This window comes from Callithrix jacchus, chromosome 19 (genome assembly GCF_049354715.1).
Source record: "Callithrix jacchus isolate 240 chromosome 19, calJac240_pri, whole genome shotgun sequence".
NCBI classification, from domain to species: Eukaryota; Metazoa; Chordata; class Mammalia; order Primates; family Cebidae; genus Callithrix; species Callithrix jacchus.
Genome location: NC_133520.1, coordinates 15891101 through 15918788, shown reverse-complemented (window position 1 = coordinate 15918788; position 27688 = coordinate 15891101). Strand labels below are relative to the sequence as shown.

The 27688-nt window shown below is 36.6% G+C and overlaps 1 protein-coding gene across 19 annotated transcripts in view; it reads left to right on the top strand.

Moving 5' to 3' along the window:
* The window catches only part of RPS6KC1 (ribosomal protein S6 kinase C1), a 336154-nt gene that overhangs the window by 172604 nt on the left and 135862 nt on the right, over window positions 1–27688 (top strand). For 16 of the 19 annotated variants that reach the window (XR_013529733.1, XR_008477939.2, XR_004737005.3 and 13 more), the window contains 3 exons: window positions 999–1131; window positions 9583–11178; window positions 11450–11539. Coding sequence is in view for 14 of the 19 variants with exons in the window: in XM_035280951.3 (XP_035136842.1) it covers window positions 999–1131; window positions 9583–11178; window positions 11450–11539 (1819 nt within the window). In the remaining 5 variants the exon portion in view is untranslated. Of the gene's footprint in view, window positions 1–998; window positions 1132–9582; window positions 11179–11449; window positions 11540–12199; window positions 12873–27688 lie in introns of those variants that run through there. The other 3 variants (XM_078356596.1, XM_078356597.1, XM_035280948.3) reach the window with 2 other exon arrangements.

The window sequence follows — 27688 nt, the reverse complement described above, 5'->3', positions numbered from 1 at the left end:
TGGACGAAGTGAAGAACAATCTCATGTTGTTTGAATGTGTAGTGTGTAGTTTAAATACGTCAGGACCCTTTTGTATAATTGTAAAGACTACACACAATCTCATCTTGGATTATCACTACGGTTCTTAAGAGCTAAAATTTTGCCTTAAAGTCTTGTTAGAGGTATTTTGGGAAAGTGTTACCTACATTCCTAGTCCTCTTTTTGATCTAAATTCAATTTTGGTTCTATACAGAACCCAATTTGTAACCAAATGAATAAGAGAAAAATCCCCTCAATTTTATAATTTTGAAATTGTATTTGGAATGGACTGTGATCATACATATTTCTGAAAATATCCTAATTTAAGCATTTCCAAAGCATTCAGAAGGTGAATTCATTAATTTTATATTTCTTTTTCTGATGCTTTTTTATTTTGCTGATAAGGCATGGCAGGTCACATTGACACATACTGAAACACATTTTTTTTTGGTAAATATACTTTATCACTGATACTTCCCCAGTTTTTAAAAACAGAGTATGACACCAGTAAACAGACAAACTTTGTTCCTTGTCAGAAGACTTAATATTTTTTGTACTTTTTGGGGATAGGATTTTAAATTTGCCTGGTTAATCTAAGAATACCTTTTGTGTCTCAGGAGTTTGCATGGATCTAACAATGTCTACTGCTTTAGAGATGTAGATAAGTAAAATAAAACTTAAGAAAAGGTCACAGAGAAATAACTGTGTGTCATCCTGATGACTTAGTTTGAGAGCATCTCTAATAAAAACACTGACCCACATAATTGATTTTAATGGCAGCTTTGTGGCATCTTCCTTCTCTGGATTCACGCCAGATGCCATCAGCAGAGCCTCCAGGGACTGGGGGGCATAGAGCAGCAGATGAGTGGTTTCTCTGAAGCCCAGAGTAACTCGGATAGATTAGTTTGGTTGATAAACACAGAGCACAGCAGGCTCCAAAGGCAACTGAGGATACAACTGACCTTTTTGTTCTCTGTCAGGGTCTAAGGAAAAGCAGTGAATACAGCAGGAACAGAAAGACCATCATCCCCCGCTGTGTGCCCAACATGGTGTGTCTGCATAAGTACATCATCTCTGAGGAGTCGGTATTTCTTGTGCTGCAGTATGCGGAAGGTTGGTTTGTAGTTTGCATTGTTTATGCAGTGAAGAATATCACCTACTTAGCTTTCCAGCATCTCTGTCATTTCATGAGCAGATAGAATATGTGAAACACTTGGAAGAAACCATTTTCTGTTCCTCTGCTCTACCTCCCTACTTTATGTTGTGAGGGAAAATGAAAACCCAGGTGAACAGCAGATTTCATTTGAACTATGGTACCATTTGTAGATTTACTTCACTGCTTACTTTTTCATAGAATTTACCTAATATAATGAGAACTTTAATGTGAATGTGTATTAAGAGAGCTAGATTTTATTTTAGGGATATTTTGTTCGCTTGTTCTCTGCTAAAAAGATACATTTATGTTAGATGAGTAAAATGAAAAGCATCCCCTGAAGAATTAATTAATTACCTCCTTCTTTTAGAAGGCAAGGGTGTTTGTTTAACATTTGACATTACCTAGTTATTCTGATCTGAGTTTTTATGAATATAGCCATTGGCATCACATATGGGTACAAAGCTATTCTCTGCCTTCAAACTATTTATGAAATTTCAACTTTGTACAGGGAGCAGGTGGCAAAAAATATTATGTTTTGATTTGTGTTTGCCCTTTAATACCTAAATTTAAATAAATAGTCTTTTATTTAGAATGACTGAAAACAGCCTATAAATATGAATTCACTTAATATATATTGCCATTTGGCTTTTAAGAGGTGTTCATAAAATAGTAAAAAAAAATTTAATTGTTTTCCATATTTCATGAAGGCATTATGATTTTTATAAAACTAATGCACTTTTCTAATAGGCATAACATTTGTATTTAATACAATTTTTTTAGGAAAAGGAGTCATTGCTTTCTGGAATGAGGTCTTATATGATAACAAATGCAAGATTTTTGATGGGGGCAATAAACTATTAATATTGTTTATTGTGAAGTACAGCACAAGATAACTACAGATGGAGGGAAGACCTCCATATGCAGTATTTAATAGGAAATTCAGAAGGGGCTCTGTGGTCTCTCAGGTATTAAGAGAGTTAATTGTGTGTGTGAATTGGATAACTAATTCACCTTTGTTCAGACATTATAGACAGCTTTTATCTGAGGATACCAGTGCATTACAGACATTATTGAATTAGAGGTCATGTCATCTGATAGCGAAATACAGCCACCTCTGGTGTGGAACAAAATAACTTGCGTAGTAATAATCCATAATAATTTAGAACAAGGTCAGTAGGATGAATGTAATTATAGTCAATATTCTATTACCCAATGTGGATTATTCATGTTGGAGATTATCTATGGCAAAATTTTCAATCTTAGGTTACTCCTGTTATTTGTAGCTTTATCTTCTTCTTCCTGTTCCTTCTCCAAATCATTTTTCGTTTTTTTTTCTACCATCTTCTCACCTTCCCTTATACCTCTTGAAGCTGATGTTTCAATTGATTGTACTTAAATAGTGTAGAAAATTTTTATAATCTCTTAAAGTCATAGACTTAGTACTTTTAAACTGTTTTAGATTCTTCCTTTACTATTGACCATACCTGACTTTGAATGGTCACGTGACCATAAAATTTGTCTCTTTTGACCATTCATTTTAGGTGTCTCTTGTGTAATTTTAAGACAGTTTTATAATATAAAAATAGTAAATTATAGTACAAATAACTCTGAATTAATTAAATATTCAGCAAATTTCTTGGGCCTGTACTATACCGTAGGCTCCTTTTTACATGAACAAAACAAGGAAAGAGCTTCCCCTTGTAAAATTCAGATTCTATTTTTTTGTAAGGATGGTGGTCAGAGTCTTGCTCTGTCTCCTAGGTTGGAGGGCTGTGGTACAATTATAGCTCACTGTAACTTTCAACTCTTGGACTCAAGTGATATCCCGCCTCAGCTCGGACTACATGTGTGCACCAATACATCTGGCTAAGTTTTAAATGTTTTGTGGAGATTGGTTCTCTGTATGTTGCCCAGGTTGGTCTCAAACTCCTGGCCTCTAGTGATCCTCCCACCTTGGCCTCCCACAATGTTGGGATTGCAGCTCTGAGCCACCACGCCAGGCCTGAAACTTTAATTCTCGTTGTGAAAAGTCAAACAGAAAATCAGAAAGCAAGAGAACATTGGATAATAAAAGGAACTATACAGATCTTTAATACAGGGAGATCTAACAAATAACAACTGGGGACTATGTTGAATTGGTAGCCAAGGGAGCCCTATCTGAGAAGGTGGCATTTAGGAGGAGTTCTGAACGGCAGAAGAACCATTTGAATGTAAGATACAGGTACAGGGATGAGTGTAAAAACAGACTTGGAATGTTTCATAACCAAGAAAGGCATCCTTTGGTTGGAATGGAGCAGAATGAGGGCAACATGAGACACATGTTGGTACGAGGCTATTGGAGAAGAAGGCAGGAGCTCGTACAGCAGAGCAAGGACTTTGGCTTTTATTCCTGTGCATTGGGAAGCCATTGGACATCTTAAGGAGTGACAGAATCTGATTTACATTTTAAAAAGGTCATCCACTCTTGTGTGGGGAATGGGTTGTAGAAAGGCAAGAATAGATGCAGTAAAAAGGTGACTACAGGAGGCTAGTCAAAAGGTGCTGCTGGCTTGGCCTTCTGGGGCACCAGTGGAGATGTTTGAGGGAAAGTCAGTGGGACCTGTGATGGATTTGAGATTAGGAAGAGGAAAATCGACGGCAATTTCTCAGATTTGGCTTGAGCAATGGTGTGAACTGGGTGATAAACAGTGTGTTGTCATTTATACATCATGGTACTTTCTGTGGCACCTCCATAAATTAGGAAGTTGGCCTGTGTCATAGAAAAGTAACTTTTGTATGTGTGTATAGTTATTAATGAGAAAGCAAACCTTGAACAGTTGTTTTCTCCATAACATGAATGCTTTGAATATGATTTGTAGCTTTAGCTTTCTATGGCTTACAGAACTATTCACGATTTCTGTAAGTCTCTTTGCATTTGTAATTCATTTCATTAGAAATTTATTCAGTGCTTGCTGAGACACAGGCATAGTTCTAATTTAGCAACGAACAAAACAAGACCTTACCCACATGGAGCTTACAATACATTACATTATAGTAGCAGAACGGACAATAAGCAAATATTTAAGTAAATATATGACAGATGGGGATAAATATGTCATGGAGAAAAATTAAAGGAAAGGGGAAGGGAATGCCAAAGGGGTGAGAAGGGTGGTTTGCTATTTTATATAGGGTGGCCACCTTATTGAGAAGGGACATTTGACCAGAGTCCTTCCGGAAGCAAGAGAGGGAGCATTGTGGATATGTGAGAAAAGGATGTCTTGGCAAGAGAAAACAAATAGGTCCACAGGCCTAGAGGCAGGGGTGTGCTTGGTGTACAAGAAACAGCAGGATCAGTGTAGCTGGAGCCAAACAGAAAGGGCAATCAGTAGGAAGATTGCTTAGAGAAATTAGGAGGCAGGCAGGCAGATCCTGTATAGCATTGTAGGCCATGTTAAGAACTGGACTTTTATTTTGAACGAGATAAGATGTTATTGGGGCCTGCTGAGCAAAGCTGTGATGTGATAGGGATCACTGGCCACTTCATGGAAAACAGAATGTAGGAGAGCAGAAGGAAAAGCAGGGAGACCAGTTTGGAAGTTGTTGCAGCACCCCAGTTGAAAATGCTGATGGCTTGGACAAGACATAAGTGGTACAGGTCAGGGGTCCCCAGGCCACAGAGAGGTACCAGGAGGTGAGCGGCGGACAAGTGAACATTACTGCCTGAGCTCCACCTCCTCTCAGATTAGGGTGGCATTAGATTCTCATAGGAACGTAAACCCTATTGTGAACTGCACATGCGAGGGATCTAGGTCGCACACTCCTTACGAGAATCTAATGCCTGATGATCTGAGGTGGAGTAGTTTCACCCTAAAACCGTTTCCACCCCATCCCCACCCCATCCTTGTCCATGGAAAAATTGCCTTCCATGAAACTGGTTCCTGGTACCAACAAAGTTGGGAACTGCTGGCATAGGTGGCGAAGAATGTTTATTAGAGTCTGAATATACTTTGAGGATAGAACAGTCCTGATTCTGTCTTGCATGATTCCAAAGTTCTTGGCTCAAATAATTCAAATAATGGAGTTTCTATTTACTGAGGTGTGGAAGAAGTAAATTTAGGAGGAAAATCAGGGATTCCGTTTTAGACATGTGAATTTGAGATGCTTATTAAATATTCAGGTGATGGTGAGTAGACAGTTGGGATCTATCAGGCAGGATTTTAGGAGAGAGGTTTAAAATGTCTACTATTCCTTTTAATTAATCTCTTTCTTAAACTATTTGAGAAAGAAAGGTGGGGAAACAAAATGTATTCAGTCAAGGCCATGAGTGTTTAAGTTTCTAAGATGAGGGATTATGTTTTCATCATATTTAAGATGAATTAACAGACTACTTGGTATTTAGAAGATGCTTAGTGTATAATTGTTTAATACTGGGTCAATCAGAGAAAAGATGAAAGACCAAATTAAAAGACAGAAGTTGCAAAAGCCTCTGACTGTGGATACACAAAATAGAAAGGAGGTGGAAAAGAATTTGTAAGTTACTTAAGGCCCCAAGGAATGAAATTATACCCCTTTTATTAATTAGTTTTTAAAAATTATAAAACTAATTAATAAAATAAATTCAAACAAAATAAAAATGTATCAAGTCAAAATAAAAATTATCACTCCCTGTTCACTTTATTGCCCAGACCTAGTATCCCCAGAAGCAGGCACTCTTTTAACAGTTTATTATGTATCTTCCAAAAACTTTCTATGTTTATAAACATTCACCCCCTACCTGTCTGTTTTCAAAAAACTTAAATGGGTGTTACATGTTGCCTTGAGCTTGCATTTTTTTCCCCATCTCAACAGTGTGCCTTGGATGCCTTTAGTATATCCTTATCAGTATATTTGGGTCTATATTAAGAGAGGCAGTACGGTATAGTCATTAAAAATAAGGACTGTGGAGCAATGCTGTGTGAATATAAATGCTGGCTCATCATTACTAGTGTGACTTTGAGCAAGTTATTTAGCCTTTCTCTGCCTCAGTTTCCTCATCTGTAAAATAGAGATAATATTAATCACCTACCTTATAGGGTTGATGTGAGGATTAAATAGTTGTATATGTAAAATGCTTAATAGTACCTGGTACATGGTAAGCACTATGCATTTGCAAATAGCTATTACTGAGTTTAAATTGTTTCCAGTGCTCAACATACATATTTATACATACATGTTTTTGTTGGTTGTATTTTTTGAGAATCATATGTAGGACAGATTTTTTCAAGTTGAATTGCTTGATCAAAAGATGATTTTGATTACTGAGATAGCAGTGTTTTTATCATACATATAAATTTAAGTCCTAATTTTGACCAAGCAAATTAACACACTTATTTTGCAATCTTATAGAAAACCAATAGATTTAAAATCTGAGAAGAGACAAAGAGTTTTAATTAAACATTAAGAATTGTTATTTTTATATCTTAAAATGGTTCAATATCTGTAATTTTATGTGCTTCAAAATGACTTAGAAAAGTATCATTTACAGTCAGTGTGTTAAAAGTTAGACAAATTTTAGGTACTTTATCTTTAGCAATAACAGGTTTTTTTGTTTTTAAGGTTAATATATATCTTTGGAAGAACATATGATCCCAAAAATGACATTATTGGTACTTATAGATTCTTTTACTTGAAAAGTTTTCAAAAAATTTGTAAAGATGTTATTTTATAAAGTTTTTTTAAAATAACTCAGTTATATTTATTTAATACCTATTTTCCGTGCTAGATAGAATCCTCTGCCAGCAGCTATTAAGATTTTGCAGTCTGGTAAAGGGGATAATAACAGCATAAAAGTAATATTAATATGATGTTGTAAATGTCATAACGAGATGAAGGCGGTTGATAGAGGACTCAGAGAAGATATGTATTGTGTCCAGTTAAGGGATACAAAGAAATTAGTAAAAGAGGACAGATTCTGAGAGACCTTCAAGAATAGGTAAGATTTTCACAAGCAGATACTGGGGAAACTAGTAGGAAAAAAACATTCTAAGATTAAGTATGGTATGAGGAAAAAGCCCAGCATGAATTTCGTGTTGAATAAGGAGAGAGGACCAAATCATGGGTTGATAGCTGTATTACTCAGGAGTTCAATTGCCTATGCAGAGTTGGTACATGATTCAGTAGGTGGAGGGAATTTGACTTCTTGAATGCGGAGATGGCATAAGATCTGTGCTAAAATAGAAGATTAATTAGGCAGCAATTAGTAGGATAGGGTGATACTGGAGGGACTTAAAGTAAGGATCTAGTTGTAGCTATAGCATTATCCCCAAAAAAGGAGACTTTAAGTACATTGAATTTTAGAGTTCGGTAGCTTACTCAGGTGGAATTGGCCTAGGAATGAATGATGCTTTTCTTATAACTTCATTAGGTACTGTTTCTTGCTGATCAGTGGAACTTTGCAGATGCAGGTACTGCTTGTATGGTACATCTCATCATCTGATTTAACAAGCATTGACTTTGATGTCCTGCACATTGTGTAGGCAGTAGGCATACAAAGATGAAAAAGATGTGGCCCTTTCCTCAAAGTATTCATCATCTGGGATAATTGAAAACCACTCAAGTTATTTTATTTGGATTGCATACCAGAAACTTAGTTTTAGGTTCAGGCATTATTGTTAGACTGCTACAATGTAGGTATTTGTTGTAAGAGGAATGTGAGTATTGTTGTCAGCAGACTAAAGAATATAGACTCAATGCGTAGCTCCTTTTAAACTTCAGTTGAAATATGGGGAAATGTGAAACACTGAGTATACTCTAAAGTGGACCGAAAATATTAGCTAAGAAAAAAATGAGAGGAAAAAGCTAAATGCCATAACGTCCTGTACCACTAACTGTTATCAAAATGGGGAAGATGATACAAAAATTAGCCGGCTGTGGTGGCACACGCCTCTGATCCCAAATACTTGGGTGGCTGAGGCAGGAGGATCACTTGAACCTAGGAGGTGGAGGCTGCAGTGAGTTCGGATCCCACCACTGCACTCCAGCCTGGGCTACAGAGTGAGACTCTGTCTCAAAAAAAAAAAAAATTAAATTAATAAGTAATAAGTAAAATAGGGAAGATGGTTTACGAGATTGCTGCTACAAAGAGGTGTATGAGAATCCTAGGATTAATGTTATGACAATTAGCCTTTATTGAGCATTTATTCTATGCTAGGTACCATGTGAGGTGCTATATGAATTTATTGAATTTCTTAAAATGAAATGTGAAGTAGGAAGAGGTATTTTCAATGTTTCAATTGACTTTTTTACACATGCAATTGACTGTCAATGGTTGTTTTCCTTAAGGTTTAGGTGCCCTTGATATATAATGCTTAATGATTACACTAAAAATGTGCTGAAAAACTGCCTGCTTTATATGAATAGAGGGATTTATTTTTAACACATCATTCTTAATTTTCAAGTTTTTGCAATTACAATTCTGTCTCCACAAAGTATACTTATGCAGTTACTGCTTTTAAGATATGTGGATCAAATTTAATGAATTATTCTTTCTTATAAAACTGTTTCTAGTCACTACTATTATAGCAGATTTTTGATACTTAGCTATAATTTTTTAATGTAAAAATTCTAATTGACAAAAGAGGTTGAGGTGTTTTAATGGTTAAAACTATGGTTAAAAAATAACTGTAACAAGTATTGCTGGTGAAATACTGGATTTTTTTTATTTCTCTGATTTGTATAAAATTGATTTTTTGGATTTTAGTTTCATAGATAATATGTCAGAATACATGGTCAGAATTTCAATAGCTTTGTTTATTAAGGGATGCCCAATTAATCTTCCTCAATAGCTTTACTTATGTAATGTATTAACATGTATGGCAGGGCATAAAAGGGGAAATATATTATTAATATGTCATTAATAAAGGCATAATTATGTACCACATGCCAAATTCCTCCAATCCTGGACTGGACATTTTCAAAATAGAATAATATTGTTGATTTTTTCCCCTCATTGTAGTATACGATTTTAAACAGCACTTATTTATGTATTTCCACTTGACCAAGGGGCCATGCTTGAAAACATTATATAAACAGAACAGAACATAATCAGATGTTTCTAAAACTAAATGATATTTAACTTTAGAGTAGAATTTTAATTATGAAATTTCATATTAGTATTTGTTATAACTAATTTCTCTTCAAAGGAAGAAATAGGTTGGCATTCAAAAAAATAATTGATTTCAGGAAATATGCTTGAAACCATACTCACCAAGTCAGCAGTAACAAGCATTTTATTAAACATGCTTATCTTAAGGCACACTTGATATTAATGGGTATTAGTGACTTGTTTTGATTGACTTTTAAAATAGTTTTTCTTTTTCTAATGGCTTAATAAATAACTATTAATTTGGAGCGCTTAATTATTTTGTTTGTTTTGTTATACTTGTTCACAGGTGGCAAACTGTGGTCATATGTCAGTAAATTTCTAAACAGAAGTCCTGAAGAAAGCATTGACATCAAGGAAGTGAAAAAATCTACACTTGCAAAAGTTCACCTGCAACAGCCAGCTTCTAGTCCTCAGGACAGCAGTAGCTTTGAATCCAGAGGAAGTGATGGTGGAAGCATGCTTAAAGCTCTGCCTTTGAAGAGTAGTCTTACTCCAAGTTCTCAAGAGGACAGCAACCAGGAAGATGATGGCCAAGATAGCTCTCCAAAATGGCCAGATTCTGGTTCAAGTTCAGAAGAAGAATGTACTACTAGTTATTTAACATTATGCAATGAATATGGGCAAGAAAAGATTGAACCAGGGTCTTTGAATGAGGAGCCCTTCATGAACACTGAAGGGAATGGTGTTGATACTAAAGCTGTTAAAAGCTTCCCAACATACCTTGCTGCTGACAGTGACAGACCCAGCACACAGCTGAGAGCTCACGAGCTGAAGCTCTTCCCCAACGATGACCCAGAAGCAGTTAGTTCTCCAAGAACATCAGATTCCCTCAGTAGATCAAAAAGTAGCCCCATGGAATTCTTTAGGATAGACAGTAAGGATAGTGCAAGTGAACTCCTGGGACTTGACTTTGGAGAAAAATTGTATAGTCTAAAATCAGAACCTTTGAAACCATTCTTTACTATTCCAGATGGAGACAGTGCATCTAGGAGTTTTAATACTAGTGAAAGCAAAGTAGAGTTTAAAGCTCAGGACACCATTAGCAGGGGCTCAGATGACTCAGTGCCAGTTATTTCATTTAAAGATGCTGCTTTTGATGATGTCAGTGGTACTGATGAAGGAAGACCTGATCTTCTTGTAAATTTACCTGGTGAATTGGAGCCAACAAGAGAAGCTGCAGCAATGGGACCTGCTAAGTTTACACAAACTAATACAGGGATAATAGAAAGTAAACTCTTAGAAACCCCTGATGTTGTATGCCTCAGGCTTAGTACTGAACAATGCCAAACACATGAGGAGAAAGGCACAGAGGAACTGAGTGATCTCTCTGGTCCCAAATCCCATAGTGTAACAGAGAAACACTGTGCACAGGAGGATCCCAGGATGTTATTTGTAGCAGCCGTTGATCATAGCAGTTCGGGAGATATGTCTTTGTTACCCAGCTCAGATCCTAAGTTTCAAGGACTTGGAGTGGCTGAGTCAGCAGTAACTGCAAACAACACAGAAGAAAGCTTATTCCATATTTGCAGTCCACTCTCAGGTGCTAATGAATATATTGCAAGCACAGACACTTTAAAAACAGAAGAAGTACTGCTGTTTACAGATCAAACTGATGATTTGGCTAAAGAGGAACCAACTTCTTTATTCCAGAGAGACTCTGAGACTAAGGAAGAAAGTGGTTTAGCGCTAGAAGGAGACAAGGAAATACATCAGATTTTTGAGGACCTTGATAAAAAATTAGCACTAACGTCCAGGTTTTACATCCCAGAGGGCTGCATTCAAAGATGGGCAGCTGAAATGGTGGTAGCCCTTGATGCTTTACATAGAGAGGGAATTGTGTGCCGCGATTTGAACCCAAACAACATCTTATTGAATGATAGAGGTCAGGAACTTTTGCAAATGCATTTCTTTTTATTCGCTGTTGCTTCCAATTAACTGAGTAGGCGTTTTATCTTGTAATTAGTATCTTCATTTCCTGTCTAGAGCTTCATTATCAGTGCAGCAAATTCACCCCCAGTAATAGCTTCTAGTACTTAATGATGCCATTATTCTTAATGATACTGTTTTTAGCTACAAAAGGAGTAATTACAGTTCACTTCTGCAGAAAATGGAAGAGAAAAATGTTTTGATTTCTCCTGTCGTTTTGTTTTTAGGACACATTCAGCTAACGTATTTTAGCAGGTGGAGTGAGGTTGAAGATTCCTGTGACAGCGATGCCATAGAGAGAATGTACTGTGCCCCAGGTTAGAGCCATCTCCTAAAATGTTTCACTTGAAAGAGTGGTTCGGCAGCTCTCATTTCTCTATATAAGTTGTATTTTTCACTAGCAGTTTATGTATGTGTTGGATTTGGTTATCTGTTTAACCCCTCAAAAAACAAATTTTGGGGCTAAGCTTATTAAATAATTCATAGGTATATATGTGTATATATGTATGTGTGTGTTTACATATTTATTATTGTTGAATGAGTTTATATCTCAGTAAGAACTGCAGTGAATTCTTAGAAATGTCTTAACTTCTTAGTGTTTACAAGGACCTTTAAATATCCTGACCTGTTTTAGATGCATGATTTTGTTCTTTTTCTTTTTGAGACAGGTCTCACTCTGTCACATGGGCTGGAGTGCAGTGCTGCTGTTATGGCTTACTACAGCCTCCAATTCTTAGGCTCAAGCAGTCCTCTTGTCTCAGCTTCCAAGTAGCTGGGACTACAGGTGGACACCACCATGCCTGGTTAATTTTTTTTAAAAGCATTTTTTTTTTGTAGAGATGAGGTCTTTCTGTGTTGCTCAGGCTGGTCTAGAACTGCTGGGCTCAAGCAATTCTCCCATCTCAGCCTCACAAGTTGCTGGGATTACAGGTACATGCCACTACTCCTGGCTAATTTAATTGTTTTTTTTTTTGTAGATACGGGGCCTTGCTGTGTTGCTCAGACTGATCCTGAATTCCTGGCCTCAAGCAATCCTCCCACCCCAGCCCCTGGAATAGCTGAGATTACAGGCGCGAGCCACAGTGCCTGGCAAAATGGAGATTTTAAAAAATGCAATATGATTTTAGTGATGTGCCAGCCTAGCATTTTAGAACAAATGTTTTTAGATACAGCAGTTTTATCTTACCCTTCCTGAATTGTTTTTGTTTTTTAAAAATTAGAGATTTCTTTTGCGAGTTTTAGATTTTTTACAGGTAGCATAAACATGTGAATTGCGTTTGAGCTAGTTTTTCTCACTCATCAGTGCAGATGGGGCTGTTAGGTTTGTTCACCTTTTGCTTACCATTTAGCCTCTTTGGATGGCTAGAGTTACTTCACCTGCCACCCCACTGGCCTTCAAAGGAGTATGAAGCTGATGTTGTTGACATAATCTGCTTAGTTGTTGATCAATGTAGTATTTAATACTTACCAGCTTAACCAGTGTGTTGACGCTAACCTTGTTTCTCTGCATAATGTGAAGTGCTGATCATAAGGATTAAAAGAGCTGTATTGTTTCTAGTTACAACCTTCATTGTTAAGAATTATTTTCATAGTAGAGAATAGAAATTTTCCAACCTATAAAATAAATATCCTAAAACATTCTTGAAAGCAGCCATTAGGGTCTTCTTTCCTTTCCTCCTTCTTCCTTCAAATTAAGACTGTTTTTTGTTTCTTCTTAGAGACAATAGAGCACACCTGCATTTTTTCTGTCAAGTAGATTATGTGATGCTATGTTTTGAAATCATATTAGTTGATAGGATAAAAAATTTCATGTTGAATTCACTTTATTATAGTTACTTGATTAAAAAAACAAATCCTCCCCACTTTCTAATTTGATAAGAAATAACATTTTAGGTTCCAGGGTACTTAGAAATATATTTGTTAATTCTGATGAATTTGACAGTTTTAGAATCAAATTTAATTTGGGAGTTTTTTTTTTGAGTCAAGCTTGTTACATCCTCAAGTGAAGTACAGTAGGAACCATGTAACAAAACCAAACATTTATGGAATATTGTTTAATATTTGTCACTAGCTCCTTATTTCTTACTTTTGTTGTTACTTTCTCTTTTGTCCTGGTTCCTAATAAGTATACATATTGTTACTTACTGGAAACTCTGTAGGTCTGTACTTTGGCATTCTAGCAGATTATTTTTCTTTATTTTCAAGCAGTCACATTTACTTTAATATCCATAACATGTTGGTATTCTGAGAGTTTTAATATATGTGGAACAGAACCATATTACATTCATCAACAGATATATACTTTCAGTGTCATATACTGAAATACTGAATTTAATACAGATCAGTTTCCAAGTTCTAATTTTTAAGCCTTGTCCCAGAAATTACACTTCTCTTAGTTTACCAGCAGGTGGCAGTCTACCATTAATGGATTTTTGCTGTCCTCTTCCAGGTTGTCCTTCACTAGCATTTGAGAAAAGCTGTAGTCTGAAGAGGGGCTTTGTTGTCATTATTTACATAAAAGAATTGTACTTTCAAGCTTTGTGAGTTTCGAAAGTGTTCTAGTGTTATGGCATGCTTTCAACAATGTGGAAAGGCTTTCCATTTCTTTGGCCTGTTAATTTTACCAACCAGGTAAAACAAAACCAGTAATGGCCCCAACAAAAAAGTAATACCAATGTTCAAATTAAGATGACCTTAAATCTAGAGAGTTATAGAACTTGGTTAGGTCTACGTGCTCTCACCCCTCATTTATAATTAAGGGGAATTGGAGCAAAAATTTGTGAATTACTGTTTGCCTCAAAAGTTTATAGCAGTGCTACAGATAAATCAAAACTACAAATAGGTTTTCCTCTCCTCAAAGGGTGGAAGCAATGATAATATGTTAATATTTCAATGCTTAAAAATAGAAATCAGTAACTGCATGGGACATAGAGTGTTTAGCCACCTTCGGATCTATCCCTAGGAACACTAAGGATTGAAGTAATTCCTTCTCACATGATCCCCTCCCTCTTACTTCCCAAGTCTAAGCAGCTGATGTTTGGTTAGAAAGTAAAGTTGTCACAAGATTATGATGAGAGCGACTCACTTCTGTTTAAACAGTATGCACCGTCTACCCCTGCCACTTCACCTCCTGGGAACCCTTATCACATATTTGTCCTGAAAACATTATCCACCTGCCCTGTACTTTATAATAGCAGCAGTGTATCCTTTTATCTTGTGGATGATGTGCCTTTATATTTTGAGAAAAATTTCCAGTAACAGATTTGATTTGCATGGACAGAAACTTGAGCAAATGCCAAACTAGCAGGGGGGCCGTTATTCTGCTCTATAAATAAGTTTTAAAAAGAAAAAACACACACAGAAACCTGTGAATCAACATGTTTTGGTTTAATTGAGGGGAAAAGCAAGACAGATAAATTTTGAAATGCAAATGATCACCTTCTGTTATTTAAGTATAGTCTCTGCCAGCTTTGTGATCTTAGATTTTAAAAAGTCATAATTATTTCAACAACGTAAACTCCCAAGGATGTCCAAGATTCGCAAGTTTCTATAACGAAATGGAGAACTTTTTAAAAAGTTGCCAATTTTTTTATGTTAAAGAAAACAAATCCAACAACAAAAAGACAAAAACCATGGAGCTTTCTCTGTCTACATCTGTGAAAAAGCCAGCGCATAAATGGCTGCAGCTGCAGACCCATCAAGAGGGTCTTGAGAATACGAATTCACTGATCAAACCCAGCCCTGTTTTCAGAGTAGAAGCCATTCCTTTTAGGTTCACTTTGTATCCTTAGATTATCTAGGATGATTCTCTAGAAAGGTTTTATTTTAAATAAACATCATTCGTGGTAAATGGGTTTCTTTCATACCATAGAAACATAGAATGGGGTTCAGGAAGAGAAAAAGCAAAAGAAATAGTCCACGCAGTAGGAACAGTTGTGTAGCATGACAATATAAATATAACGTGTCTACTTTCCACATTAGGAGACTTTTAGATACTTTATCAGGATACTTTTGCGCAGGTTCTTCTATTTTTTTTGTTGTGAGAGATTAGAGAATAAAAACTGGAGTAAATTGGTTAATCTCCAGATGACTTTCTTGTGGTTACTCTGATTTTATATCGTTTTACACATATACACAAAAGTTTAGCCAAAGGATTTTATTTACTTTATCATTTGATCTATTAACATATGAAAATAAAGAATAAACTTTTGTTTATAGTGTTTTAAGTATAAAGGAGAAATAAAATTTCAAGAAGATAATTTTTCTTATCACTTTTTTCCTTTGATTTGATTATTCAAAAAGAGCTATAATAGAAGCTGTACTACTAAGCATATAAAATACAAACAACAACAACAAGAACACCTGAGTCTGAGGTGGGAGGATTGCTTGAGGCTGAGTTTGAAACTGCAGTGTGCGATGATCATGCTTGTGAATAGCTGCTGCACTCCAGCCAGGCCAACATAGCAAGACCTTGTCTCTTCAACAAAAATACAAGAAAACGATATTTGAAAGTTTAGCATATGATCTGAGACAAGTGCGTAAAATTATTTGTGTTAGTTGACCTAATATAATCATTTAAGTTTCTCATTCTAGTCTTAAGTTGATACGGTATCCTATCAATGTGAGTTCTTCACTTTTCTGCCCCATTCTGAGTCTTTAATTTTAAATGCTTGAAATTTACATTGATATCTATCATTGAATACTTTTCAGACTTCAGAATGTATAGGTGAATATGTGCGTAAATTGAAGAAGTCCAAAATGGCTTTTCAGTGCCGCCCAATCTCCACGCTCCCAGATGTCAAATGACAGCTTTGCTTCCTCTCTTAGGCGATTTCACACTTGGAAACAGCTCACAGCTGACGGTGAAAAGTGAAACAGAAAAATCATGCTGAAAACTATCTGTAAAAGTTCAGTTTTAGAGCATGCCATTTACTGACTACCTTTCTTTGCTCTACTAGCCTGACTTTATCAAATAATCCATGAATATATTTTGGGGAGTGGTTTCCCCTGCCTTTCTCCATAAACATGCTTCCCATGCCATTTGTTTCTTTTTAGGCGTGGAGCTCTGTGTAATAGTTGTGTATCTGATAATTAAAACTAGGACTCAGACTGTGGATGGTTTAAAATATCTTGAGGCTATCAGAAGTTTTTAGGATTTAGAACATTTAGACGGAATTGAGAACTGCCAAACCTGCATATTTGTCCCAGATCAGGGGACAATCATTGCTAGATCTCAGCAAATTTATTGAAGACTTTCTAGGCCTCAATTTAAGAGTAGTAAAATAGATTAGTTGGGTATAAATAAAATCACAGATGTCAAATCATCAGACATCCTCCTTAAACAAAATGTAGTCAAAATTGAAGTTTGTCTTATTAAGGCAGGGTTTTCCCCTCAAGGGTAAATATTGATTTCTTATCTAATGTTAGTAGAGTTAAAAAATCATTTCATTTGGAGGACCTTCTGAGTATATATTTTTTACTCATTTATGGAGTTTGTGCATGAAGTATATCATGTGGAAGTAAGGGATTTATGGAAAATACTTTCATTTAGTGGAATGAAGCCAAAATAACTTTTGTTTGGGGTGAAAGTTGAATGTCAAGATTCTCTCTCTTTTTTTTTTTTTAACTTAGTATCACTGTGGAAGAATGTCAAGATTCTCAACAAACAAAATTGTTTAAAGAAGAAAGAATTATTTAGATACGAGAATTTATAGGACCTGGATAACTTCAGCAAACATGAGAAATCAAATTTTAAGAATATGAGATTGATAGAGAAAGCAAATAAATATAGATGTGTATTTCAAAATAATGACATAACCAGGAGATAGGACTTTTTTTCCTAAAACAGAAAGAAGGTGGTGGCAAGAGGGAACTTCAGAGCAAAATATTTATGGTTAATATTTAAATATTATGTTTCAGACAGTAACTGTTTGATTTACTCTTAAGCAAAACTTCAGCAATAACTAGCCCTCTTGTACATAGTATTTTAATGTTTTCCTTGAATGATTAGCAAGTATGTTTAGTCCTCTGCCCTCAATTCTTCTTGTCATAAAAATCAAATCTATTTCTTCTTTAGGAGAATCAGTAAATTTTTTCAGTTTGCCCTAGAGTAGTGAGACTTTTCCATTGAAGAAAATTTCTTGATACACCTCACGTCTGTCTATCCATGAAGCTTGTGACATGAGTATAGAGGATAAGCAAGAAAGGCTTCAAGTTAACAAGTCTTACATTGTCTAGGTAAGGCCCTTTTGATGCAAAGAAGATTAAAGGATCGCTTTAGGAGAACTTGAAGGTCTGGAACCCTGGAATCCATGAGCCAGTCACGGTCACATCTTGGTTAAGGTTGCTCCATATTGAGACAGACTATTCTGAAATCATGATTCTCTTACCAGACCAGAATGTGGTTTATCTCTAGTGGTGAGAATGAGACAAAGTAAGAACAAAGAGTTCAGTCCCTGTTATTTGGCATCTTAGTGAATGACACATTAACACATCCCAAGAGAAGTTCAATGAATTGATCATGTTTTGATACAGAAAAGGTGAAAAACAGTATCTCCGTACATTTCATAATACCACCTGATATTTGGAGTGGAGAGTTAATGCAAGCTGTAGATTAGATTATTAAAATTAAGTTAATTTTAACCTTTTATTTACACCAAACCTTTTCTTGATGATCTTGGGCAAATTTCTTTTACAGAAGAGGAACATAAGACTACATAGAATTTTAAGTATTTGCTACAGTATTAATGCTTATTATTTTGCATATGTCAGTTGACTTCTGTCAACTTTTCAGTAATTGGCCTCACTATTGCATTATTATAAAGAAGCAAATGAACTGTCTTTTGCCTCTGATATTTAACACAAAGATGGAATGCTGAGTCTTAAACGTTATATACCAGAACAATTAGCTAACTACTTTTATCAAATCATCAGTTTCTGTATCCCGTCAAATTTTGTAAATTTTAATTTCCTTTAGGTCACCAGGACTTACTCCTTCTAAGCAATTCTTCACAAATTCTTCCTTCAAATAAATGTTTAAAAATGCTAAGGTTTTAAAAATCAATGAGGATTATGCAAGTAGGATTTCTGAAGCTTCTTTAGTAGCGGTGCATGTAGCTCTCTGCCTAACAGAGCAGCAGAGAGAGAGAGAGAGCTATGCCTGTCATTCCCACGATTTCCAGTTAGCCTTTTGCTCATCAATCAACTGTAATGGCTTTGGTTGGGTAACACTGTGACACCCAATGGCTATTCAGAATGGAGTTGTTGTGATATGATCAATGGAAAATGGAGCATGCTGTTGGTTTCTTTCCTATTAGAAATATGGGGTGAGAGAGTAAGCAAGATTGTATAGAGCTCAGAATTATCATTACAGTCAGTCAACCAGAAGTCATGTGGTAGTTACCTGTTTCGTATTTTATCTCACAAGAAAACCGTATAGTAATGATACCTATAAACTCCGTTAACAAGTAATTCTTGGCTCTGGAGTGCTGAATCAAGTGAAATTAAAGAGTTTTGACTCAAGTTGTACAGATAATTGCAGGAAAGCTCAGAACATGGTTGCCAGGTCACCACGACAACAAGAAATTCAGAGCTAGGTAGTGGGAGAAAAGCGGAATTAGGTATGTAGCCAAGACTAGCCTGAAGTAGCTGAGTGTGGTCTGCACTCACGTCCCGTTCCCCACAATACAGCAGGCCCAGGGGTTCAGGTAATTGAATTACCTGAAAACCAACTGAATAAATAATGAGGTGGTGGCAGGAAGCGAGGCTAGAGACTGAGATGAGCCAAAAAAGCGAATGTGTATATAGGGTGGAGCAGCACCACATCTCCCTGCCACCTTGCGGCACTGGGAGAAGAGCAGGGCCCCAGCTGCTACAGACTTCTCTCTCTGGCAAGTGCCAGTCTCTGTCATTGGTCTTCTCTGGATAATAGGCTAATTAGAGTAATGTGATTGCAGGAACTTTCAAACAGTTCATATACCCTGCTCAACAAATACAGCGTTTGAATACGCAATTGAGTACAATGTTGGAGGACTTTATGGAATATAGAATGGATAATTAGGCAGTCAATGTTTTCTGAAATAGTATAAAATAAGAAAAAAGGAGAAAAATGCCATTTTGAAAGGATGGGCTAGCAAATGAAAATTCCAGGCTCTAGTTAGTCTGTCACCTAAGAATGCAGATCTGCCTCAGGGATGTGAGACTGTAGGGAAGTTTTTTATGTCTAGTGTGACTCATTTCAAATACAAAGCAAAGGTGAACAGCTTTGCGCCTTTGAGCTTGTATACTTTAAGCTATTAAACTTTGATATTTTAGTTTATAACTATTAAGAGGACCATTCCAAACCTGGAATTAAAATGAAATTTTATTATAGTTGCTGTGGCTTTTAGTTTTGCTTTTGTTGTAACGTTTTCTATTGTCATACACAAAGACTTAAAAAAAATTGTCTCTATAGCTAAAATAATACCCCAGCTAGGTAGCATAGTTGTCCTAAAATGTACTTAAATGAGTTTGTTTTTGATAACCTTTAAAAAATATTTCTAATTGATACAAATGATCTCACCAGCCCACCAGCAAGGTATTATAGCCAGCTTACAAATTTGTGACACATTTTATGGAATTAGCTGCCTAAATTCCTTTAATTGAACAGGGACAAAAAAAAACTGTTGAGTTATCTCCCAGTCCTGTCTTCTTTATTCCCCCAGGATTTTTCAGCCTTCTCTTCTCCTCTTCTCCTTTGTTCTCTCTTCTCTTCTCTTCTTTCTTCTCCCTTCTCCTCCCTTCTCCCTTCCCTTCCCCTCTTTTCCCTTCTCCCTTCCCTTCCCTTCTCTCTCTCCTTCCCGCCTCTCCCCTCCCTCCCCTCTTTTTCTCTTTTCACAGTCTTGTTCTGTCACCCAGGCTGGATGGGGTGATCTTAGCTCACTGCCACCTCCACCTCCATCTCCTGGGTTCAAGCAGTTCTCCTGCCTCAGCCTCTGAAGTAGCTGGGATTATAGGCACCCACCACCATGCCCGGCTAATTTTTTGTATTTTTAGTAGAGACAGAGTTTCGCTATGTTGGCCAGGCTGGTCTTGAACTCCTGACCTCAGGTGATCTACCCGCCTGAGTCTCCCAAAGTGCTGGGATTACAGGCATGAACCATCGCGCCCAGCCCAGCTTTCTTTTCTTGATGTAGCACACGCCACCTCTGCTAGAGCAAACTGTACCATCCAGAGGCAGTCATGTGCTCTGCATGGGGAGCGTTGGAAGGCGTCCATTCCACCACCTGAGTTTAGGCTGCCTTCATCTCTTGCTTGGAATAGTGTAGGCAGCTGACCGGCCTCCACTCTTAATCTTCTAATCATTATTTCTTCCTGCAGCTGAGTATGCTTTAGATAATGTTTTAAACTTTTTAGCCCACAAGTTGTAGGATTGCGAAAGGACTTGATGTAGATCTGCATGCTGAATGGAACTTGAAGAAAACAAATGTGATGAAGGCTTTGGAGGTGCTTTGAATGGCTTGAATGGACATTGCTACAAAATACAAGATTGATATATTTATTCAACAAACATTTATTAAATGCCCCCTGTATCCCAGGCAATGTGCCTAGGAACCAGAAATAAAAGACATAATTGGTATAATATTGACAGTTACTTCTGAAGATTTACATGAAAAGGAGTCTACCCAAACAGAAGAAATATACAATTGGTTAACTAGGATGTTAATAGACCTTTATAGGTGAATAGTTGTGTTTATAGAATGGTAATTTTCTGAGCTAACAAAAGACATGATTAGCTGTCCCCCATCCCACAGTTTAGTTCCATATATTGTTGGATACAAAAAAATGCTTTCTTCTGTATTTCTTTCTCTTTGCTCTTTAGTTATCAGCTGCAGTGGAAGACTAATGCTCAGCCCCTGCATAGAAAATCTTTATACACAGCAAGAGCTGGTGAGAGAAATTGACTAGGATTTTGTAATTCTAGTCCCTTTCAATTAGCAACAGATGCTGCAGGGAAAGATTGTCTGTGTAGGAACACAGTACTAATGTTTCTGTGCCCTAGCTGACATGGAATGCTCATTGCAAAAGAAAGATGTTCTTTTCCTTGGTCGAAGTTGTCACTAATGACAGATTAGATTTTTGTTTAACCTTTCACTACTCCTAAGTCCATTAATGAAGTCTGACTCCCTTGGAAGAAAGTTAAATTCTTGACCAATTGTAGCAGCATTTCTACTTAATAATCTTATTGAACACTTAAAGAATTTATAGAGAGTTTAGACATTCCAGCTTTCTGATACATAAAGGTATACATTGTGCTTAATGTTAAGGTTTATAACAATTTGCCTCATGGCATAATCATTGAAAAAGAAAAAAAAAAAGAATTTGCCTTTGTTCTTATGTTGTCTAATTTACCAGGGATCTTTCTTTGATCCTAGATGTTAATATGTTTTTGTACTTATGTTTCCCCTCCCCACCCCTAAAGAGAGCTTTGGAATCCTTAAGGTCAGATATTCAAAGGGAAATTTTTTATTATTTTGAGAAAAAAAATCCTGTGGCATTAAAAAACTATTTATCTTCCTCCTTCCCTAGTATGTTTACTACTGATTATCGTTTTAATGTATTGTATGCGTCTGTGGCTTTAAAATTGGCCTGTCATTCTGATATTTGGATAAAGTGTTGTTATTTATGTGACAGATTCTTCCAGCATCTAACTGTTGGTTTGAGTATTACGTAAACAGTTTATTTACAATGATTGCTGCTTTTTAATTAAATTTTATATGACTTCTTAATAACAGTTCCACAGTTGCTATAACTTTAAAAGTGAAAAGAGTTGAGGCTGTTAAGATTCTATTCATTTTAAAAAAAAACCTAGTTAATAAAAATAATGTAGGAGTTCTAAATTGCAATAGAATTTCTTTATAAGTGAAATTCTCTTTTAAGAAAATTCTGAACATACTATATTTCCTGCTATATCAGGGGGAGGGAAGATAGCACAGCAACAAACGTATTGCCAGAGGGAGGTTATGGACTTGTTTCTGGGAATTTTTGGAATGGGGATGGGTAACTATATTGTTAGTAAAGGTAAGGTGAAGAATGAGATGACCTGTGTGGAATCTCCGTTAGTGGAAAAGCCAGGGAAGTGAATCAAATGGCTCACCAGTCTGAAGGTGCGTCTCAACACATAGCTGTAAATGTGGAATATCAGATTCCCCTAGTAAGCATTTTAACAGTGTGATGTCTTTTAAAGAAAAGTGAATTCTGAATTTGGGATGTTGAAGGCCCCACAATTACTTAAAATGCAAGATGTTTCATGTTTATGAAACTCAAGTTTTTCTTTAAAGCTTGAGTTTCACTTGCGGTTTCTAGTTTTTTCGATTTTCTGTACAATTTCCAGCATGATGTTAGATATGTCTTCGGTTTTTTTTGCATATGTCTTTGACAAATCCATGCAGTTTAAATTGCATAGTCTTAAAAGGCAGGGCCTACATGCTTAGGTAAGCATGTGTCATAAAGCATACGTCATGATTTTAGTATGTTGGAATCACATAGTCTCTCCAATGTCTTTCAGACTTCCTCAAGTCTGCCTACTGTTCTTTCCCTTCCCTTCCCATACATATATCTTATGGTTGTCTTGAGTCCAAGCTTTCTGCTTTTTTGCTCCTTTACTTTTCAGGAGCTAAGCTTATTATAGTTGCAGTTCTGGATTTAGGGTAAACATTATTTTGGCTGTAAGAGGGAGACTTGGAAGACTCTGAATATCATAAGGACTGTAAAACTTGGTTATTCTCTTTTTTTGCAAGCTCTTTGGCAATATGGGCTACCAAGACAGCATTATTTTTCTAAAAAATATCTGTCTTATTGAAGAGTGTTCTGTGAGTTGTTAAACATGAGTAAAGCAAAGGGAGGCAAAGCACATTTTATGTTGTGACATCTTTGTTTTATTTAATCTTTATTCACTTGTAAAATATGACAGTTTGAATTCTTAGTATGAATCAGTAAGATTCTATATTGTAGTTAGAGTATCAGAATTGATAGTACTGAAGAGAAAGTTCTAGAATTTTACTAAACAGTTTGCACATGTTTGATGTCCTTAAAAATTTATGGATGAGTTGAAATCTAATCAGGAGCTGATTCTGTGTCTCCATTACATTAAAAGATGATAATGATTAGATTACTTACCAACAGGTCATTAGTCTTTTAGGGAAAGAGAGGAGTGGCTGTGTAGAAAAAGGGAAAAGGAAGAAGATTGAGGAATGCTTGCTCATCTTAGCATAATCCACTCTTTGGGCATCTTAGGTTAATGAAGGGAGAAGAAGTTGTGAGAAAGGCTCATGAGTGCTTTTGAAAACAGTTTCAGGATCATAAAATTACAGATTATAAGAGGTTGAAAGAATGTTAGTGGTCTTGCTGTTCTCATTTTCAGAGACGCATAGTGATATGCTCAGCCAAGCTCAAACAGCAGCATAACAGAGCCCTGGCAATACATCTGATTGACTTAAGGACAAAAATCCAGGATTCTTTGATATCACCATCTCTTTTTAAGTTTTTGTGGGAATAAACTAAGAAATTGTTTTCTGAGGGAATAGTTTTTATTTTTCTCTGATCACGTTTCTTAATGCCTGTAGTGTGCCACTGTACTTGTGGAGAATAAGGGTACTGTTTTACCAAGCCTAGAAATTGCAATTATAGAATGTTGTGGTAGGGAATGGGGCATGTCCAGAAACTTAATACCTTGTGTTTTTTAGGAAAAATATTTTGAAAATTGGCAAAAAACGTGGTAGAATTTATCCTTTAAAATATTTTTCTAGGCCAGACATGGTAGCTCATATCTGTAATCATGAGAATGATTGGAGGGCCCAGGTGGGAGAATTACTTGAGCCCAGGAGTTTGAGACCAGCCTGAACAATATGATGAAATCCTCTTGTCTACAAAAAATTAAACTAAAAATTAGCCAGCTCTGCATGTTCATGCCTGTGGTCTCAGCTACTTGGGAGGCTGAGGTGGGAGGACTGCTTGAGCCCAGGAGGTCGGGGCTGCAGCGAGCCATCATCCTGCCACTGCCCTCCAGCCTATGTGACAGAATGAGAACCTGTCTTAAAAAAAACAGAAAAGAAAAAACACAATGTTTTTCTGCTTGTGTTCAGAGATTTTTCTTTGCAGAGGAGTTAAAGGGGATTTCTCAACTTCACTGTTATTCTTTCAAAATAGCCTCAGAGACTTACTTGGGATTTCTTTTCATTCTCTATTTTTGACTTTAGGCACATACACCTGATGGTTGTAGTAACTATCATGTCACTTTAGCCACATACACCTGATGGTTGTAGTAACTATCATGTCACTTTATATATAAATCATTGTCCTTGGTTTATGCTTAGACTTTTTTTGGTAGATTTTACAAGTAAAGTAGTTTCAGTTTAGTGGTTTTTGACCTGACACAATGTCAGGCTTCTTTTTGGCAATACAGTTTTTCAGTGTATATCTTAAGATTTTTAATCCAAGAATTAGTGATATTTAAGGATGTTAGAAGGTCAACCAAATAAAGTCCTTTGTTCTGATAATTGAAAAAAATTTTTTTTTCGGTTTTAACACCCATACAGAAGAAATTCTACAAGCACTTACCTTCACTTGTTCTAATAGTTAAGCTTCCTAGCTGTTAGGAAGTTCTCCTTCATATCTTACCTAAATACAGAACTCTTTGTTGTAGCTTAGAGTCATGTATGAAAATCAAGGACAGTTGGTCATGATATCAATTTCACATTAATTAATGAATTCCTCCTTGGTATAAAGTCATTTTGAACAGTTTCAAGCTGCATTGTTAAGGGGGTGGACTTAAACATTGTTCAGTGTCTTCTTTCCTGGTCTCCATGAAAAACCAATTTACCTTTTTACAGTTCTTATCCTTCTCTACTATTACAATCAAATTAAAGATGACATTCAGCCTAGCTGTGCCTTCATGGTTTCAGAAGCAGTTTGTCTTAGTTGGGACCAGCAGTCTTCTTAGGCCTAAGCGCCGTTAGAAAGCTGAATTAATCATATAAAAGTGGAGGAAGGAAAGAAGGACAATGAGGAGGAAATGAAGCAGGCTGTCTGTGGAAGAGAGAAGAGATGAAGATCCAGGAAATGGAAAAAGAAATGGAGTGAAAGAGGTAGCCTGCGGTTGACAGCACTAAAGTGTCTCCGGTAGTTATCTCAGGTGCCACTCAGTGTCCTGGCCTAGCTAGCAAGCCCACTGAAGAGTGGGAATGTGAGTAAGCTTTGCAGAGGTGTCCAATCTTTTGGCTTCCCTGGGCCACATTGGAAGAATTGTCTTGGGCCACATAAAATACACTAATGATAGCTGATGAGCTTAAAAATCTATAATGTTTTAAGAAAGTTTACGAATTTGCATTGGGTGGCATTCAGACCCCTCCTGGGCTTCCTTTAGGGGATTTTTAGATCTCTTGCTGCTGTCTCTGTTAACTCCCATTCAGATTGGGGTTCATCAGACATTGTGGCAATCCACATTTGAAGCAGTACATTGGTCGTTATTACTAGGGATTTCAAAGCAGCATAAAGCCAGTAAACCTAGTTCTTAGACTCCTCAGTTGAGCAAATTTACAGAAACCAATAAAGTAATCCACCTTGTCTGTCTCATGAAGAGCCTCTCACATTTTTCTGCTTATGTACTTGACTGTGGAGGTGATGTGAAATGAGTATCCCAGGGGACAAGTGAAATATGATTCTGAGGTTTCTTTGAAGTCTTTTTATCTTGCAAATCCATGCAAATTTTACATTATGTTTTGTAATAGGTCTGTTTCTTTTAAAAAATAGTAATAGTAAAACAATACTCCATCCTCTCCCCGCATACAGAAGTCTCTGAGGCTCAGGAACATGGCCTGTGCTTATCTTGTGGCTTCAAGAACACACTCCCCCTATGCCTCCCCACTAACATATTTCATCTGGGGTGGGCATTCCCCCCAGTAGTGTGGAAAACAAACATAGCATGTAGTTTTTGAGGATCTAGGCTACATTGTGGATGGCACTTTTGCTGAATTTAAAAGGCAAAAGGCACCTTTGTAAATATGTTAGCCATTGATTAGGCAGACCCATCTCAGCAGTCCTCTGCTCAGTTTTAACAGGGAGCAGAGACTTAGAGTGTGGCTTCAGTCTAGAGCTCCTGCGCACATGTTGTTAGACCCTATAAACCATCTCATTAACTTTCACATTTCTCTAAGCTAACTGGATCAGATGTCCTGCTTCTTCCTGGACACACACATACAATACTCTCCCAAAGTCACCATGCCTAAATTAGTTCTTCCATAAGTTTGCTTAGAAATTGCAAATAATTCTTGTAAAGTGTTAAACATGATTTCTTACCTGTAGTGAGCAGTCAGGAAATGATAGCTGCTATTTTATTATTGCTACGATCATTATGCAGTGTGTATCTACTGTGAACAAAGCAACATTCTAAATGGAAAGTGAAGCTGGTTAGTGGCACATTCAAAATGGATAGTTGACCGATAACTTTGGATCTTGAATTGCAAATGCATAAACTTTTTTTTTTGAGATAGAGTCTCACTCTGTCACCCAGGCTGGAGTGCAGTGGTGCAATCTCAGCTCACTGCAACCCTTGCTTTCTGGTTCAAGCAGTTCTCCTGTCTCAGCCTCTAAAAGTAGCTGGGACTACAGGCCCACACCACCACACCCAGCTAATTTTTGTATTTTTAGTTGAGATGGGGTTTCACCATGTTGGCCAAGCTGGTCTCGAACTCCTGACCTCAGGTGATCCTTATAATACTGAGAAATATACACTGCTTGTGATACGATTAAAGAAAATGGATTAAATGACATTCTTGAACAAAAGGATACTTAAGAAACAAAATCACTAACTACATTGGTGAGAAAACTGATTTTTGCTTCACATTATTTAACAGTGGGGCCAACACAGAGAATTCTGTGGAGGAGTAGTGCCTAGTACAGTGCCTAGTTTGTGCTGCTTCATGTATGTTGGTTGAATGAATTCGATAGGTTGAGACCTTATTATGGAGGCCGAATTGTATATTCATACCTAATTAAGCAAGAAGTTTGAATGTTATCTAATGGTCAGTGAGAATTTTGAGCAGGGACATGATGTAATTCATCGCTTGCTATGACTGGAAGTAAATGTACAAAAGCTTACATTTTATGATAGAACTATGATAAATTTCCCTATTACTTTCCTAACATTTCTAAGAACACACACACTTTCTAAAGTCTAAGAGTATACTTCCAACGGTGATAGTGGCTTCCTGTGAAATGGGGAATGGGGGTGAGGGCAGTGTATTTGATCTGGAAAGGGTAGCGTATGTACTTGGAAAGAGAGCACTCAGGGATATGTCCTTCATGAGTATCACTGTTTTAGAGAATCCTTGAGTATCAAATCATAGAATTTAAAGCTAAAGTTGACCTAGAGACCTTCAGCTCTAATCCTAATGTTACAGATGAGATCAAGTGAATTCCTTGACTCAACC